At 58.1% G+C, this 18,501-nt stretch overlaps 2 protein-coding genes and 1 long non-coding RNA gene across 3 annotated transcripts in view; 2 read left to right on the forward strand and 1 right to left on the reverse strand.

The window, feature by feature from the left end:
* The window catches only part of TAF6 (TATA-box binding protein associated factor 6), a 40,333-nt gene extending 38,102 nt beyond the window's left edge, over positions 1 to 2,231 (forward strand). The window contains exons 13-14 of the mRNA XM_072920624.1: positions 109 to 330; positions 1,749 to 2,231. Coding sequence (XP_072776725.1) covers positions 109 to 330; positions 1,749 to 2,174 — 648 coding nt within the window. The 3' untranslated portion in view covers positions 2,175 to 2,231. The remainder of the gene's footprint in view (positions 1 to 108; positions 331 to 1,748) is intronic.
* On the reverse strand, positions 2,065 to 4,514 carry LOC140681188 (uncharacterized). The gene is made up of 3 exons (XR_012052421.1): positions 4,452 to 4,514; positions 4,048 to 4,078; positions 2,065 to 2,183 (listed from the first exon to the last, which is right to left on the reverse strand). It is a non-coding gene; the product is annotated as an uncharacterized lncRNA (long non-coding RNA).
* A 4,630-nt stretch (positions 4,515 to 9,144) lies between these two features.
* On the forward strand, positions 9,145 to 16,905 carry VMO1 (vitelline membrane outer layer 1 homolog). The gene is made up of 3 exons (XM_072920683.1): positions 9,145 to 9,376; positions 12,959 to 13,056; positions 16,486 to 16,905. The coding sequence occupies exons 1-3, from the start codon at positions 9,179 to 9,181 to the stop codon at positions 16,784 to 16,786; spliced, it is 597 nt and encodes a 198-aa protein (XP_072776784.1). The 5' UTR covers positions 9,145 to 9,178; the 3' UTR covers positions 16,787 to 16,905.
* The last annotated feature ends 1,596 nt before the right edge of the window (positions 16,906 to 18,501 follow it).

Genomic DNA, 18,501 nt, shown 5'->3' on the forward strand with positions numbered 1-18,501 from the left:
CTCTCAACCCTCCCAATGTCCCCCATGTCCCCAACCCCCCAATGTCCCCAACATCCCCAATCCCCCCAACGTCCCCTGACGATGTCCCTGTCCCCAATGTCCCCACAGCCGCGCCCCACGCTGACGCTGTCCCAGGCCCCGCAGGCCCCGGGGGCGCCCCCGCGGCCCCCCAGCATCATCAAGGTGCCCAGCGCCATCGCCCTGCCCGTGCCCGTGCCCGTCCCCGTGCCCGCCCTGACCCCCGGCGGCCGCCCCGGGACCCCCACCCAGCCCTCCCCGCCGCCCCCCAAGTTCATCGTCATGTCCTCGGCCAGCAGCGCCAGCCAGCAGGTACGGGGACAGCGGGGAGGGGACATTTGGGGGATTGGAGACATTGGGGGGGTTGGGGACGTTTGGGACATTATGGGGGTTGGGGACATTGGGGGGATTTGGGACATTGGGGACATTCGGGGGTTGGGGACGTTGGGGGGATTGAGGGATGTTGGGGACATTGGGGGGTTGGGGACATTGGGGGATATTTGGGGACAATAATGGGGTTGGGGACATTGGGGGGGTTTGGGATTTTGGGGACATTGGGGGACATTGGGGGGTTTGGGGACATTGGGGACATTGGGGGGGTTGGGGACATTGGGGGGACATTGAGGGGGTTGGGAGGGTTGGGGACATTGGGGACATTTGGGGACAGCAGGGGACATTGGGGGGGTTGGGGACAGCGGGGGGGGTTGAGGGGATTTGGGACATTGGGGACATTTGGGACATTGGGGGCTTGGGGGGATTGGGGACATTGGGGGATATTTGGGGACAATAATTGGGTTGGGGACATTGGGGGGATTGGGGATGTTTGGAACATTGGGGACATTGGGGGGGTTGGGGACATTGGGGACATCGGGGGATATTTGGGGACATTGGGGACATTTGGGGGATTGAAGACATCGGGGGGGTTGGGGATGTTGGGGACACTGGGGGGGTTGGGGACAGCGGGGGGATTGGGGGCATTGGGGGGATTTGGGGACATTGGGGACATTGGGGACATTTATGGAGATTGGGGGGATTTGGGACATTGGGGACATTTGGGGGATATTTGGGGACATTTTGGGACATTGGGGGGATTGGGGGGGTTGGGGACATTGGGGAGACATTGGGGACACTGGGGAGGTTGGGGACATTGGGGGAGTTGGGGACACTTTGGGGACATTGGGAGGTTGGGGGGATTGGGACATTGGGGGGATTTGGGGACATTGGGGACATTGAGGACAATGGGGACATTGGGGGGATTGGGGACATTGGGGGATTGGGGACATTGGGGACATTGGGGAGGTTGGGGGAATTGGGGGGTTGGGGACATTGGGGACATTGGGGACATTGGGGGATATTTGGGGACATTTGGGGACACTGGGAGGTTTGGGACTGTGGGGGAGTTGGGGACATTGGGGGGGTTGGGGGGGTTGGGATACTGGGGACATTTGGGGACATTGGGGACATTGGGGACACTGGGGACACTGGTGGGTTTGGGGACATTGGGGACTGCGGGGGGATTTGGGACATTGGGGACATTGGGGACATTTGGGGGATATTCGGGGATATTTGGGGACATTTGGGTGTTTGGGGACATTGGTGGGTCTGGGGACATTGGGGACATTGGGGCCATTGGGGACATTGGTGACACAACGGGGGGAGGTGACAACAAAGTGCCATTATTCGTCACCGTGAGGTGCCACCCATGGGTGTCACCGCTGTCACCTCCGCAGGTGATCACGCTGAGCACGTCCCCCGCCCCCACTGCCACCTCCCCTGTCACCACCACTGTCCCCAGCGTGCAGCCACTGGTCAAACTGGTGTCCCCCGGTGTCCCCAGCGGTGCCACCACCGCCACCACTGCCACCACCGGTGTCACCGGTGTCACCGGCGCCGTGCAGAAATACATCGTGGTGTCCCTGCCACCCGCCACAGGTGACACCAAGGGTGGCACTGCCACCACCGCCACCCCCCCGCCCGCCCCCGCCCCGCAGATGTCCCCAAGTGCCACCACGGCCACCACCGCGGGGTCCCCGGTGGCCGCTGCTGTCACCAAGGCGGAGGTTGGGGACAGTCCCCAAAGTGCCACCGGTGTCCCCGCGGGAAAGGCCAATGGGACCCCCGGGGTGGGGACGCAGGAGACAGCGGGTGGCACCTAAAAGTGTCACCTGAGGGGTCACGGTGTCCCCAGAGTGTCCCCAAAGTGTCACCTGAGGGGCTCCAGTGCCCCAAAAGTGTCACCTGAGGGGCCTCAGAGGGACCCTGGTGTCCCCAAAAGTCCCCAAAGTGTCCTCAGAGGGGCCCAAATGTCCCCAAAGTGTCCCCAAAGAGCCCCAAAGTGTCACCTGAGGGCCCCAAAGTGTCACCAAAGGGCCCCAAAGTGTCCCCAAAGTGTCCCTGGACCCCCCTGGGGAGGACAGGGGGGTCTGGATGTCCCCAAAATGTCCCCAAAGTGTCACCAGAGGGGCAACAATGTCCCCAAAGGGCCCCAAAGTGTCACCTGAGGGGCCCCAGAGAGACCCCAGTGTCCCCAAATGTCCCCAAAGTGTCGCCTGAGGGGCTCCAATGGCCCCAAAGTGTCCCCAAAGTGTCACCTGAGGGGTCACGATGGCCCCAAAGTGTCACCTGAGGGGCTCCAGTGGCCCCAAAGTGTCCCCAAATGTCCCCAAAGTGTCACCAAATGTCCCCAAAGTGTCCCCAAAATGTCCCTGGGGAGGACAGGGGGGTCTGGGTGTCCCCAAAATGTCCCCAAAGTGTCCCCAGAGGGGCGACAATGGCCCCAAAGTGTCCCTGAAGTATCCCCAGAGGGGCCCCAGAGGGACCCCGGTGTCCCCAAATGTCCCCAAAGTGTCACCTGAGGGGCTCCAATGTCCCCAAATGTCCCCAAAGTGTCACCTGAGGGGCTCCAATGTCCCCAAATGTCCCCAAAGTGTCACCTGAGGGGCTCCAATGTCCCCAAATGGCCCCAAAGTGTCACCTGAGGGGCTCCAATGTCCCCAAATGGCCCCAAAGTGCCACCTGAGGGGCTCCAATGGCCCCAAATGTCCCCAAAGTGTCCCCAGAGGGCCCCAAAGTGTCCCCAAAGTGTCCCTGGGGAGGACAGGGGGGTCTGGGTGTCCCCAAAATGTCCCCAAATGTCCCCAAAGTGTCACCTGAGGGGCCCAAATGTCCCCAAAGTGTCACCTGAGGGGCTCCAGAGGGACCCCGGTGTCCCCAAATGTCCCCAAAGTGTCACCTGAGGGGCCCAAATGTCCCCAAAGTGTCACCTGAGGGGCTCCAGAGGGACCCCGGTGTCCCCAGATGTCCCCAAAGTGTCACCTGAGGGGCTCCAATGTCCCCAAAGTGTCCCCTGAGGGGCTCCAATGGCCACAAAGTGTCACCTGAGGGGCCACGGTGTCCCCAAAGTGTCACCTGAGGGGTCACGGTGTCCCCAAAGTGTCACCTGAGGGGCCCCAGAGGGACCCTGGTGTCCCCAAATGTCCCCAAAGTGTCACCTGAGGGGCCCAAATGTCCCTAAAGTGTCCCCAAATGTCCCCAAAGTGTCACCTGAGGGGCTCCAGTGGCCCCAAAGTGTCACCAGAGGGGCTCCAATGTCCCCAAAGTGTCACCTGAGGGGCCCAAATGTCCCTAAAGTGTCCCCAAAGGGCCCCAAAGTGTCACCTGAAGGGCCACGGTGTCCCCAAAGTGTCACTTGAGGGGCTCCAGTGGCCCTAAAGTGTCCCCAAATATCCCCAGTGTCACCTGAGGGGTCACGGTGTCCCCAAAGTGTCACCTGAGGGGCTCCAATGGGCCCAAAGTGTCCCCAAAGTGTCACCTGAGGGGCCACAGTATCCCAAAAGTGTCACCTGAGGGGCCCCGGTGTCCCCAAATGTCCCCAAAGTGTCCTCAAAGTGTCCCTGGGTCCTTCTGGGGAGGACAGGGGGGTCTGGGTGTCCCCAAAATGTCCCCAAAGTGTCACCAGAGTGGCCCCAAAGGGCCCCAAAGTGTCCCCAAAGTGTCACCTGAGGGGCCACGGTGTCCCCAATGTGTCACCTGAGGGGTCACGGTGTCCCAAAAGTGTCACCTGAGGGCCCCAAAGTGTCACCTGAGGGGCTCCAATGTCCCCAAAGTGTCACTTGAGGGGCCACGGTGTCCCCAAAGTGTCACCTGAGGGCCCCAAAGTGTCACCTGAGGGGCTCCAGTGGCCCCAAAGTGTCCCCAAAGGGCCCCAAAGTGTCACCTGAGGGGCTCCAGAGGGACCCTGGTGTCCCCAAAGTGTCACCTGAGGGCTCCAATGGCCCCAAAGTGTCACCTGAGGGGCTCCAATGGCCCCAAAGTGTCACCAGAGTGGCCACAGTGTCCCCAAAGTGTCACCTGAGGGGTCACGGTGTCCCCAAATGTCCCCAAAGTGTCACCAGAGGGCCCCAAACTGTCTCCAAAGGGCCCCAAAGTGTCACCTGAGGGGTCACGGTGTCCCCAAAGTGTCACCTGAGGGGTCATGGGGGCCCCAAAGTGTCACCTGAGGGGCCACAGTGTCCCCAAAGTGTCACCAGATGGATCCCGGTGTCCCCAAAGTGTCACCTGAGAGGCCCAAATGTCCCTAAAGTGTCCCCAAAGGGCCCCAAAGTGTCACCTGAGGGGTCACGGTGTCCCCAAAGTGTCACCTGAGGGGCCACAGTGTCCCCAAAGTGTCACCTGAGGGACCCAAATGTCCCCAAAGTGTCCCCAAAGGGCCCCAAAGTGTCACCTGTGGGGCCACAGTGTCCCCAAAGTGTCCCCAAATATCCCAAAAGTGTCACCTGAGGGGTCACGGTGTCCCCAAAGTGTCACCAGAGGGGCCCCAAAATGTCCCCAAAGTGTCCCTGGACCCCCTGGGGAGGACAGGGGGGTCTGGGTGTCCCCAAAATGTCCCCAAAGTGTCCCCAAATGTCCCCAAAGTGTCACCAGAAGGGCTCCAGAGGGACCCTGGTGTCCCCAAATGTCCCCAAAGTGTCACCAGAGGGGCCCAAGTGTCCCCAAAGTGTCCCCAAAGTGTCCCTGGGGAGGACAGGGGGGGTCTGGGTGTCCCCAGTGTCCCCAGATGTCCCCAAAGTGTCACCAGAGGGACCCAAAGTGTCCCCAAAATGTCCCCAAAGTGTCCCTGGACCCCCCTGGGGAGGACAGGGGGGTCTGAGTGTCCCCAAAATGTCCCCAAATGTCCCCAAAATGTCCCCAAAGTGTCCCCCGGGGTCCCCCCCCGGGGCTGTGTGAAACTCAATAAACTCCCAGTTCATTCCAGTCCCTCCCAGTTTGTCCCAGTTTGTCCCCAAAACGTCCCCAGAGCAGCCAATGGGAGGGGGGGTGGTGGCGGTGACGTCATGGGGGGCGGTGGCAGTGACGTCATGGGAGGGGACAAAGGGACACGAGGACAGGGCCACCCCCCCCCTCCCCCCCCCCGGTGTCCCCTGGGTCATTCCCCCCACAGGGAATGTACAGACACCAGTATGGACCAGTATAAACCAGTATGGACCAGTATAAACCAGTATGGACCAGTATAAACCAGTACGGACCAGTACAGACCAGTGCTCCCAGTACAGACCAGTACAGACCAGTATGGACCAGTACAGACCAGTACAGACCAGTACGGACCAGTGCAGACACCAGTATGGACCAGTATGGACCAGTACAGACCAGTACAGACCAGTATGGACCAGTACAGACCAGTATGGACCAGTATGGACCAGTACAGACCAGTACGGACCAGTACAGACCAGTACAGACCAGTACGGACCAGTACAGACCAGTATGGACCAGTATGGACCAGTATGGACCAGTACAGACCAGTATGGACCAGTACGGACCAGTATGGACCAGTACAGACCAGTATAAACCAGTACGGACCAGTACAGACCAGTGCTCCCAGTACAGACCAGTACAGACCAGTATGGACCAGTACAGACCAGTACAGACCAGTACGGACCAGTGCAGACACCAGTATGGACCAGTATGGACCAGTACAGACCAGTACAGACCAGTACGGACCAGTACAGACCAGTACAGACCAGTACAGACCAGTACAGACCAGTATGGACCAGTACAGACCAGTATGGACCAGTATGGACCAGTGTTCCCAGTACAGACCAGTACGGACCAGTACAGACCAGTACAGACCAGTATGGACCAGTATGGACCAGTATGGACCAGTACAGACCAGTACAGACCAGTACAGACCAGTACAGACCAGTACAGACCAGTACAGACCAGTACGGACCAGTATGGACCAGTACAGACCAGTATGGACCAGTATAGACCAGTATGGACCAGTAGAGACCAGTATGGACCAGTACAGACCAGTGCTCCCAGTACAGACCAGTACAGACCAGTATGGACCAGTATGGACCAGTATGGACCAGTAGAGACCAGTACAGACCAGTACAGACCAGTACGGACCAGTACGGACCAGTATGGACCAGTACAGACCAGTATGGACCAGTACAGACCAGTGCTCCCAGTACAGACCAGTACAGACCAGTATAGACCAGTACAGACCAGTATGGACCAGTATGGACCAGTACAGACCAGTACAGACCAGTATGGACCAGTACAGACCAGTATGGACCAGTACAGACCAGTACGGACCAGTACGGACCAGTGCTCCCAGTACAGACCAGTACAGACCAGTACAGACCAGTACAGACCAGTGCAGACCAGTATGGACCAGTGCTCCCAGTACAGACCAGTATGGACCAGTACAGACCAGTACAGACCAGTATGGACCAGTACAGACCAGTACAGACCAGTATGGACCAGTACAGACCAGTATGGACCAGTACAGACCAGTACAGACCAGTACAGACCAGTGCTCCCAGTCCCTCCCAGTCCCTCCCAGTCCCCTCGAGTTTCTCCCAATCCCCTCCCAGTATAAACCAGTAACCCCAAATCTCCTTTTTAACCCCTCCCAGTCCCTCCCAGTCCCTCCCAGTTCATCCCAGTTCCCCTCAATCCCCTCCCAGTTCCCCCCAGTCCCTCCCAGTCCCTCCCAGTTCATCCCAGTATAAACCAGTAACCCCAAATCTCCTTTTTAACCCCTCCCAGTCCCTCCCAGTTCCCTCCCAGTTCCCCCCAGTCCCTCCCAGTTCCCCTCAGTCCCCTCCCAGTATAAACCAGTAACCCCAAATCTCCTCTTTAACCCCTCCCAGTCCCTCCCAGTATAAACCAGTAACCCCAAATCTCCTTTTTAACCCTCCCAGTCCCCTCCCAGTCCCTCCCAGTCCCCCCCAGTTCCCTCCCAGTTTGTCCCAGTCCCTCCCAGTTCCCCCCAATCCCCTCCCAGTCCCTCCCAGTCCCTCCCAGTATAAACCAGTAACCCCAAATCTCCTTTTTAACCCCTCCCAGTCCCCCCCAGTCCCCCCCCAGTCCCTCCCAGTTCCCTCCCAGTTCCCCTCAATCCCCTCCCAGTTCCCTCCCAGTCCCTCCCAGTCCCCCCCAGTTCCCTCCCAGTTTGTCCCAGTCCCTCCCAGTTCCCCCCAATCCCCTCCCAGTTCCCCTCAGTCCCTTCCCAGTCCCTCCCAGTATAAACCAGTAACCCCAAATCTCCTTTTTAACCCCTCCCAGTTCCCTCCCAGTCCCTCCCAGTCCCTCCCAGTTCCCCCCAGTTTCCCTCAATCCCCTCCCAGTTCCCCCCCAGTCCATCCCAGTTCCCCTCAGTCCCCTCCCAGTATAAACCAGTAACCCCAAATCTCCTTTTGAACCCGTTCCAGTCCCTCCCAGTCCCTCCCAGTTCCCCTCAATCCCCTCCCAGTCCCTCCCAGTATAAACCAGTAACCCCAAATCTCCTTTTTAACCCCCCCCAGTCCCTCCCAGTTCCCCCCAATCCCCTCCCAGTTCCCCTCAGTCCTCTCCCAGTTCCCCTCAGTCCCCTCCCAGTATAAACCAGTATAAACCAGTAACCCCAAATCTCCTTTTTAACCCCTCCCAGTCCCCCCCAGTTCCCTCCCAGTCCCTCCCAGTCCCTCCCAGTTCCCCCCAGTTCCCCCCCAGTCCCTCCCAGTTCCCCTCAGTCCCCTCCCAGTATAAACCAGTAACCCCAAATCTCCTTATTAACCCCTCCCAGTCCCTCCCAGTCCCTCTCAGTCCCTCCCAGTTCCCTCCCAGTTCACCCCAGTCCCCTCCCAGTTCCCTCCCAGTCCCTCCCAGTCCCTCTCAGTCCCTCCCAGTTCCCTCCCAGTCCCCCCCAGTTCCCTCCCAGTTCCCTCCCAGTCCCCCCCAGTTCCCTCCCAGTCCCTCCCAGTCTCTCCCAGTTCCCTCCCAGTCCCTCCCAGTTCCCCTCAATCCCCTCCCAGTCCCCTCCCAGTATAAACCAGTAACCCCAAATCTCCTTTTTAACCCCTCCCAGTCCCTCCCAGTTCCCTCCCAATTCCCCCCCAGTCCCTCCCAGTCCCTCCCAGTTCCCTCCCAGTCCCTCCCAGTATAAACCAGTAACCCCAAATCTCCTTTTTAACCCCTCCCAGTCCCACCCAATCCCCTCCCAGTATAAACCAGTCCCTCCCAGTTCCCCCCAGTTCCCTCCCAGTCTCTCCCAGTTCCCCTCAATCCCCTCCCAGTCCCTCCCAGTCCCTCCCAGTCCCTCCCAGTTCCCCCCCAATCCTCTCCCAGTCCCTCCCAGTTTCCTCCCAGTCCCTCCCAGTCCCTCCCAGTCCCTCCCAGTTCCCATCAGTCCCCTCCCAGTATAAACCAGTAACCCCAAATCTCCTTTTTAACCCCTCCCAGTCCCTCCCAGTATAAACCAGTAACCCCAAATCTTCTTTTTAACCCCTCCCAGTCCCCCCCAATCCCCTCCCAGTCCCTCCCAGTATAAACCAGTAACCCCAAATCTCCTTTTTAACCCCTCCCAGTCCCTCCCAGTCCCTCCCAGTCCCTCCCAGTATAAACCAGTAACCCCAAATCTCCTTATTAACCCCTCCCAGTCCCTCCCAGTCCCTCCCAGTCCCTCCCAGTCCCTCCCAGTCCCTCCCAGTCCCTCCCAGTCCCCCTCAATCCCCTCCCAGTCCCTCCCAGTCTCTCCCAGTATAAACCAGTAACGCCAAATTTCCTTTTTAACCCCTCCCAGTCCCTCCCAGTCCCTCCCAGTTTGTCCCAGTCCCTCCCAGTTCCCAGCCCGGGTTATAAACCCCGCTCTGACCCCTGGGGTTGTTTGTCCCCGTCCATGGCTCTGTCCCCACACCCCGCGGTGGCCCTGGTGGCCTTGGTGGCCTTGGTGGCCCTGGTGGCCCCCCCGGCGTGGGGGTGGCACCGAGAGGCGCCGACGGTGACGCTGAGGGTGACAAACGGGGGACAGTGGGGACAGTGGGGACACCCCGAGTTCTGCCCCCCCAGGAGCTTCGCCAGCGGCTTCCAGCTCAAGGTGGGGACATTTGGGGACATTGGGGACATTGGGGACATTGGGGACATTGGGGACATTGGGAACATTTGGGGACAGTGGGGACATTGGGGACATTTTGGGGGTTGGGGACATTGGGGACATTTGGGGATATTTGGGCACATTTTGAGTGGGGTTGGGGACATTTGGGGACATTTTGGGGACACTTGGGGACATTGGGGACATTTTTGGGGGGTTGGGGACATTGGGGACATTGGGGACATTGGGGACATTGGGGTTTGGGGACAGTGGGGACAGTGGGGACACCCCGAGTTCTGCCCCCCCAGGAGCTTCGCCAGCGGCTTCCGGCTCAAGGTGGGGACATTTGGGGACATTTGGGGACATTTGGGGACATTTGGGACATCTGGGGACATTTGGGACATTGTGGACATTGGGGACATTTGGGGGGATTGGGGGATTTGGGACATTTGGGGTTGGGGACATTGGGGACAATGGGGAGGTTGGGGGGGTTTGGGGACATTGGGGGGATTGGGGACATTTGGGGACATTTGGGGACATTGGGGAGGTTGGGGACATTGGGGACATTGGGGACATTTGGGGACATTGGGGAGGTTGGGGACATTGGGGACATTGGGGGTTTGGGGACATTGGGGACACTGGGGACACCCCGAGTTCTGCCCCCCCAGGAGCTTCGCCAGCGGCTTCCAGCTCAAGGTGGGGACATTTGGGGACATTTGGGGACATTTGGGGACATTGGGGACATTGGGGGAAATTGGGGGCACTGGGGACATTGGGGACATTTGGGGGTTTGGGGACATTGGGGACATTTGGGGGATTTGGGACAATGGGGACATTTGGGGACATTGGGGATATTTTGGGGTTTGGGGACATTTGGGGACATTGGGGGGTTTGGGGACATTGGGGACATTGGGGAGGTTGGGGGGTTTGGGGACCTTTGGGAGGTTTGGGACATTTGGGGACATTGGGGACACTGGGGACATTGGGGGGATTGGGGGGATTGGGGGTTTGGGGACATGGGGGACATTTGGGGACATTGGGGACATTGGGGGGATTGAGGACACTGGGGAGATTTGGGACATTTGGGGACATTTTGGGGGTTGGGGACAATGGGGGACTTGGGGACATTTGGGGACATTGGGGGACATTTGGGAGATTTGGGACATTTGAGGTTGGGGACATTGGGGACAGTGGGGAGGTTGGGGGGTTTGGGGACCTTTGGGAGGTTTGGGGACATTTAGAGACATTTTGGGGACATTTGGGGACATTGGGGACATTGGGGAGGTTGGGGGGAGTTGGGGACACTGGGGACATTGGGGACATTTGGAGGCACTGGGGAGATTTGGGACATTTGGGAACATTTTGGGGACATTGGGGACATTTCGGGGGTTTGGGGACATTTGGGGACATTTGGGGCATTGGGGACATTTGGGAGATTTGTGAGATTTGGGTGATTTGGGACATTGGGGACATTGGGGGTTTGGGGACATTGGGGACATTGGGGGGACCCCGAGTTCTGCCCCCCCAGGAGCTTCGCCAGCGGCTTCCAGCTCAAGGTGGGGACATTTGGGGACATTTGGGGACATTTTGGGGACATTTTGGGGACATTGGGGGATTTGGGACATTGGGGACACTGGGGAGGTTGGGGGTTTGGGGACATTGGGGACATTGGGGACACTGGGGGGACCCCGAGTTCTGCCCCCCCAGGAGCTTCGCCAGCGGCTTCCAGCTCAAGGTGGGGACATTTGGGGACATTTGGGGACATTTTGGGGACATTTTGGGGACATTGGGGGATTTGGGACATTGGGGACACTGGGGAGGTTGGGGGTTTGGGGACATTGGGGACATTGGGGACACTGGGGGGACCCCGAGTTCTGCCCCCCCAGGAGCTTCGCCAGCGGCTTCCAGCTCAAGGTGGGGACATTTGGGGACATTTGGGGACATTTGGGGACATTTGGGGACATTTGGGGGATTTGGGACATTGGGGACATTTGGGACATTGGGGACATTGTGGGGGTTTGGAGACTTTGGGGACATTGCGGGGACATTGGGGGATTTGGGACATTTTGGGACATTGGGGACATTGGGGACATTGGGGACATTGGGGAGATTTGGGGACATTGGGGACATTTGTAAGATTTGGGATATTTGGGGTTGGGGACATTCGGGACATTTGGGGACATTTCAGGGGTTTGGGGACATTGGGGACACTGGGGACATTGGGGGGTTGGGGACATTGGGGGGACATTTGGGGACATTTGGGGACATTTTGGGGGGTTTGGGGACATTGGGGACATTGGGGACATTTGGGGATTTGGGACATTTTGGGGACATTTGGGGACATTGCGGACATTGGGGAAATTGGGGACATTGGGGACATTTCAGGGGGGATTGGGGACACTGGGGACATTTGGGGGGTTTGGGACATTTGGGGGTTGGGGACAGTGGGGACATTGGGGACATTTGGGGGTTGGGGACAGTGGGGACACTGGGGGGACCCCGAGTTCTGCCCCCCCAGGAGCTTCGCCAGCGGCTTCCAGCTCAAGGTGGGGACATTTGGGGACATTTGGGGACATTTGGGGGACATTGGGGACATTGGGGGTTGGGGACATTGGTGACACCGGGGGTGACATGTGGGGACACGGGGGGTGGTGACAATTTTGGGGACACGGAGGTGACAGGAATTTGGGGACATTGGGGTTGACAGGAATTTTGGGACACAGAGGTGGTGACAATTTCGGGGACACGGGGGGTGGTGACAATTTTGGGGACACGGGGGTGGTGACAATTTTGGGGACATGGGGGTGGTGACAATTTTGGGGACATTGGGGGTGGTGACAATTTTGGGGACACGGGGGTGGTGACAATTTTGGGGACATTGGGGGTGGTGACAATTTTGGGGACATTGGGGGGGGTGACAATTTTGGGGACACGGGGGTGGTGACAATTTCGGGGACACGGGGGGGTGGTGACAATTTTGGTGACATTGGGGGTGGTGACAATTTCGGGGACACGGGGGTGGTGACAATTTTGGGGACACTGGGGGTGGTGACAATTTTGGGGACATGGGGTGGTGACAATTTTGGGGACACGGGGGTGGTGACAATTTTGGGGACACGGGGGTGGTGACAATTTTGGGGACACGGGGGTGGTGACAATTTTGGGGACATTGGGGGTGGTGACAATTTCGGTGACACGGGGGTGGTGACAATTTTGGGGACACGGGGGGTGGTGACAATTTCGGGGACATGGAGGTGGTGACAATTTTGGGGACACGGGGGTGGTGACAATTTTGGGGACACGGGGGTGGTGACAATTTTGGGGACATGGGGGTGGTGACAATTTTGGGGACACGGGGGTGATAGGAATTTGGGGACATTGGGGGTGACAATTTCGGGGACACGGGGGGTGGTGACAATTTTGGGGACACGGGGGTGGTGACAATTTTGGGGACACGTGGATGGTGACAATTTTGGGGACACGGGGGTGGTGACACTTTTGGGGACATTGGGGGTGACAGGAATTTGGGGACATGGTGGTGACACTTTTGGGGACACGGGGGGTGGTGACAATTTCGGTGTCCCGCAGGTGGAGCCCCACAAGGGATTTTTCGGTGACGACACGGGGCTGAACGGCGTCCGGCTGCTCTGCGGCACCGCCGGGGAGGTCACCTCCAGCGTGGGACCGTGAGTGACCGCGGGGCTGTGGTGGGGTGGGGACAGCTGGATGTGGCCACCAAAACCTGAACGTGGCCACCAAAACCCCACAGTGGCCACCAAAACCTGAACGTGGCCACCAAAACCTCACAGTGGCCACCAAAATCTGAACGTGGCCACCAAAACCCAACCATGGCCACCAAAACCTGACCATGGCCACCATGACCCAACCATGGCCACCAAATCGCAACCATGGCCACCAAATCGCAACCATGGCCACCAGAACCCATCAATGGACACCAAAACCCAGCCATGGACACCAAAACACAACCATGACCACTCTGACCTAACCATGGCCACCAAAACCTGACCATGGCTACTGAAACCTGACCGTGGCCACCAAAACCCAACCGTGGCCACCATGACGCAACCATGGCCACCATGACCCAACCACGACCAACACAACCCAACCATGGCCATCACGACCCCTCCATGACCACCACAACCCAACCATGGCCACCAGAACCCAACCGTGGCCACCAAAACCTGACAGTGGCCACCAAAACCCGACCGTGGCCACCAAAACCCAACCATGGCCACCAAAACCTGACCGTGGCCAACACAACCCAACCATGGCCACCAGAACCCAACCATGGCCACCAAAACTCAACCATGGACACCAAAACCCAACCATGGCCACCAAAACCCAACCATGGACAAAAAAAACCCTACAGTGGCCACCAAAACCTGACCATGGCCACCAAAACCTGACCATGGCCACCAAAACCCGACCGTGGCCACCAAAACACAACCATGGCCACCAAAACCTGAACGTGGTCACCAAAACCCCACAGTGGCCACCAAAACCTCACAGTGGCCACCAGAACCCATCCATGGCCACCAGAACCCATCCATGACCACCATGTCCCAACCATGGCCACCATGACCCAACCGTGGCCACCAAAACCTGACCGTGGCCACCAAAACCCAACCATGGCCAACACAACCCAACCATGGCCACCGAAACTCAACAGTGGCCATCAAAACCCAACCACGGCCACCAAGACCCTTCCATGACCAACCCAACCCAACCACGGCCACCAAGACCCTTCCGTGACCACCATGACCTCTCCATGGCCACCAAGACCCTTCCATGATCACCACAACCCAACCATGACCAGACCAACCCAACCATGACCAACCCAACCCAACCACGGCCACCAAGGCTCTTCCATAACCACCAAAACCCTTCCATGACCACCATAACCCTTCCATGACCATCAAGACCCATCCATGACCACCAAGAGCCAACCACGGTCACCAAGACCCTTCCATGACCAACACAAACCAACCACGGCCACCACAACCCCTCTATGACCATCAAGACAATTCCATGGCCAATACAACCCAACCATGGCCACCAAGGCCCTTCCATGGCCACCATGACCTCTCCATGGCCAACACAACCCAACCATGACCAACACAACCCAACCACAGCCACCAAAACCCAACCACAGCCACCATGACCCAACCATGGACACCATGACCCTACCATGGCCACCAAAACCTGAACGTGGCCACCAAAACCCAACCACGGCCAACACAACCCAACCGTGACCATCAAGACCCTTCCATGACCTCCAAGACCCTTCCATGACCAACACAACCCAACCATGGCCACCAAAACCCAACCATGGCCACCAAGACCCTTCCATGGCCACCGTCACCCAACCATGGCCACCAAAACCAAACCATGGCCACCATGACGCAACCACGACCAACACAACCCAACCATGACCACCACAACCCCTTCCATGACCACCAAGACCCTTCCATGACCACCAAGACCCTTCCATGACCACCACAACCCAACCACGTCCACCAAGACCCTTCCATGACCACCACAACCCCTCCATGACCACCAAGACCCTTCCATGACCACCAAAACCCTTCCATGACCACCATGACCCAACCATGGCCACCATGACCCAACCATGGCCACCATGATCTAACCATGGCCACCAGAACCCTTCCATGACCACCAAAACCCCACAGTGGCCACCAAAACTCAACCATGGCCACCATGTCCCAACCATGTCCACCAAAACCCTTCCATGACCACCAAGACCCTTCCACGCCCAACACAACCCAACCATCCCCACCCCCACCCCCAGGACATTTCTCAGGAGGCTTCCCCCATCCCAACCCCACCATGACCTCTCCATGGCCAACACAACCCAACCACGGCCAACACAACCCCTCCATGACCATCAAGACCCTTCCATGACCATCATGACCTCTCCATGACCACCAGAACCCAACCACGTCCACCAAGACCCTTCCATGACCACCAAGACTCTTCCACAGCCAACCCAACCCAACCATGTCCACCAAAACCGATCCACGGCCATCACGACCCCTCTATGACCAACACAACCCAACCATGGCCACCATCACAACCATGGCTACCATGGCCCAACCGTGGCCACCAAAACGCAACCATGGACACCAAAACCTGACCATGGCCACCAAAAACCCACAGTGGCCACCAAAACCTGACCGTGGCCACCAAAACCTGACCATGGCCACCAAAACCTGACTGTGGCCACCAAAACCTGACTGTGGCCACCAAAACCCAACCATGGCCACCATGACCCAACCATGGCCACCATGACCCAACCATGGCCACCAAAACCTGACTGTGGCCACCAAAACCCATCCATGGACACCATGTCCCAACCATGGCCACCAAAACCTGAACGTGGCCATCAAAACCCGACCATGACCAACACAACCCAACCATGGCCACCAAAACCCAACCATGGCCACCAAAACTCAACCATGGTCACCAAAACCCAACCATGGCCACCAAAACCTGACCGTGGCCACCAAAACCTGACCGTGGCCACCAAAACCCAACCGTGGCCACCCAAACCCAACCATGGCCACCAATACACAACTGTGGCCACCAAAACCCAACCATGGCCACCATGACCTCTCCATGACCAACCCAACCCAACCATGACCACCAAGACCCTTCCATGGCCACCACAACCCCTCCATGACCATCAAGACACTTCCATGACCACCAAGACCCTTCCATGACCACCATGACCTCTCCATGACCAACACAACCCAACCATGACCACCAAGACCCTTCCATGGCCACCACAACCCAACCACGGCCAACACAACCCAACCACGACCAACACAACCCAACCACGGCCACCAAAACCCAACCATGGCCACCAAAACCCAACCACGGCCACCAAAACACAACCATGGCCACCAAAACCCAACCACGGCCACCAAGACCCTTCCATGACCACCAAGACCCTTCCATGACCACCACAACCCAATCATGTCCAACCCACCCCAACCACGACCACCCCCACCCCAGGACATTTCTCAGGAGGCTTCCCCATCCCAACCCCACCACGACCTCTCCATGTCCCACAGCCGCGGCGTCTGGAGCCACCCAGAGTCGTGTCCCACCGGCCAACGCCTGGTGGCCTTCCGTCTTCGCGTGGAGGCACCACGCGGCCTCTGGGACGACACGGCCGCCAACGCGGTGGCCGCCATCTGCTCGGGGGGGTCGTTGCTGGAAGGTCCAGGTGGTCCTCAGGGCACTTGGGGCAACTGGAGCGTCCCTTGTCCGCCCGGCGCCGGCGTTTGTGGTCTCCGGACGCGGTTGGAGCCGCCTCAACGCGGTGGAGATGACACCGGACTCAACGATCTGGAGCTCTACTGCTGCGGCTGAGACGGCGCCGGGGGGCGACTTGGGGTCCTTGGGTCACCTTTGGGGTTCCTTGGGGTTCTTTGGGGTTCCTTGAGGTTCCTTGAGGTTCTTTGGGTCACCTTTGGGGTTCCTTGAGGTCATCTTGGGGTTATTTGGGGTATCTTGAGGTTCTTTGGGGCATCTTCGGGTTCCTTTGGGGTTCCTTGAGGTTCCTTGGAGCATCTTGGGGTTCTTTGAGGTTCTTCAGGGTTCCTTGGGGTTCTTTGAGGTTCCTTGAGGTTCTTTGGGGTTTTTCGGGGTTCCTTGGGGTTCTTTGGGGCATCTTGAGGTTCTTTGGGGTTCCTTGAGGTCAGCTTGGGGTTATTTGGGGTTCCTTGAAGTTCTTTGGGGTTCCTTGAGGTTCCTTGAGGTTCTTTGAGGTTCTTTGAGGTTCCTTGGGGTTCCTTGGGGTTCTTGGGGATTCCTTGGGTCATCTTGAGGTTCTTTGGGTTTCTTTGGGGTTCTTTGAGGTTCCTTGAGGTCATCTTGAGGTTCTTTTGGGGTTCCTTGAGGTTCTTTGGGGTTCTTTGGGTTTCTTGGGGTTCTTTGGGGCATCTTGGGGTTCCTTGAGGTTCCTTTGGGGTTTCTTGAGGTTCTTTGGGGCTCTTTGGAGTTCCTTGGGACATCTTGGGGTATCTTGCAGTTCCTTGAGGTTCCTTGGGGTTCCTTGAGGTTCTTTGAGGTTCTTTGGGGTTCCTTGAGGTTCTTTGGGGGTTCCTTCAGGTTCTTTGGGGTTCCTTGGGGTTCTTTGGGGGTTCCTTGAGGTTCTTTGGGGTTCCTTGAGGTTCCTTTGGGGTTCTTTGGGGTATCTTGGGGTTCTTTCAGGTTCCTTCAGGTTCTTTGATGTTCTTTGAGGTTCTTTGAGGTTCTTTTGGGGTTCCTTGGGGCTCCTTGGAGCATCTTGGGGTTCTTTGGGGTTCCTTTGGGGTTTTTTGGGGTTCTTTGGGGTTTCTTGAGGTTCTTTGAAGTTCTTTGAGGTCCTTTGGGGCATCTTGGGGTCCTTGGGGCATCTTGGGGCTCCTTGGGGTTCTTTGAGGTTCTTTGGGGTTCCTTGAGGTTCTTTTGGGGTTCTTTGGGGTTCCTTTGGGGTTCCTTAAGGTTCTTTGAGGTTCTTTGGGGGCTCTTTGGGGTTCCTTGGGGTTCTTTGAGGTTCTTTGGGGTTCCTTGAGGTTCTTTGGGGTTCCTTGAGGTTCCTTGGGGTTCTTTGAGGTTCTTTGGGTATCTTGGGGTTCCTTTGGGGTTCTTTGGGGCATCTTGGGGACCACCCATGGACCCATTGACCCCATAGTGACCCCATTGACCCCTCAGTGACCCCAATGACCCCATTGACCCCTCAGTGACCCCACTGACCCCACTGACCCCTCAGTGACCCCAGTGACCTCTCAGTGACCCCATTGACCCCTCAGTGACCCCACTGACCCCTCAGTGACCCCATTGACCTCTCAGTGACCCCAATGACCCCTCAGTGACCCCATTGACCCCATTGACCCCTCAGTGACCCCATTGACCCTTCAGTGACCCCATTGACCCCTCAGTGACCCCACTGACCCCACTGACCCCTCAGTGACCCCATTGACCTCTCAGTGACCCCAATGACCCCTCAGTGACCCCATTGACCCCATTGACCCCTCAGTGACCCCATTGACCCCTCAGTGTCCCCACTGACCCCTCAGTGACCCCACTGACCCCATTGACCC

The sequence above is a fragment of the Taeniopygia guttata genome, chromosome 32, assembly GCF_048771995.1.
Source record: "Taeniopygia guttata chromosome 32, bTaeGut7.mat, whole genome shotgun sequence".
Classification (NCBI taxonomy): domain Eukaryota; kingdom Metazoa; phylum Chordata; class Aves; order Passeriformes; family Estrildidae; genus Taeniopygia; species Taeniopygia guttata.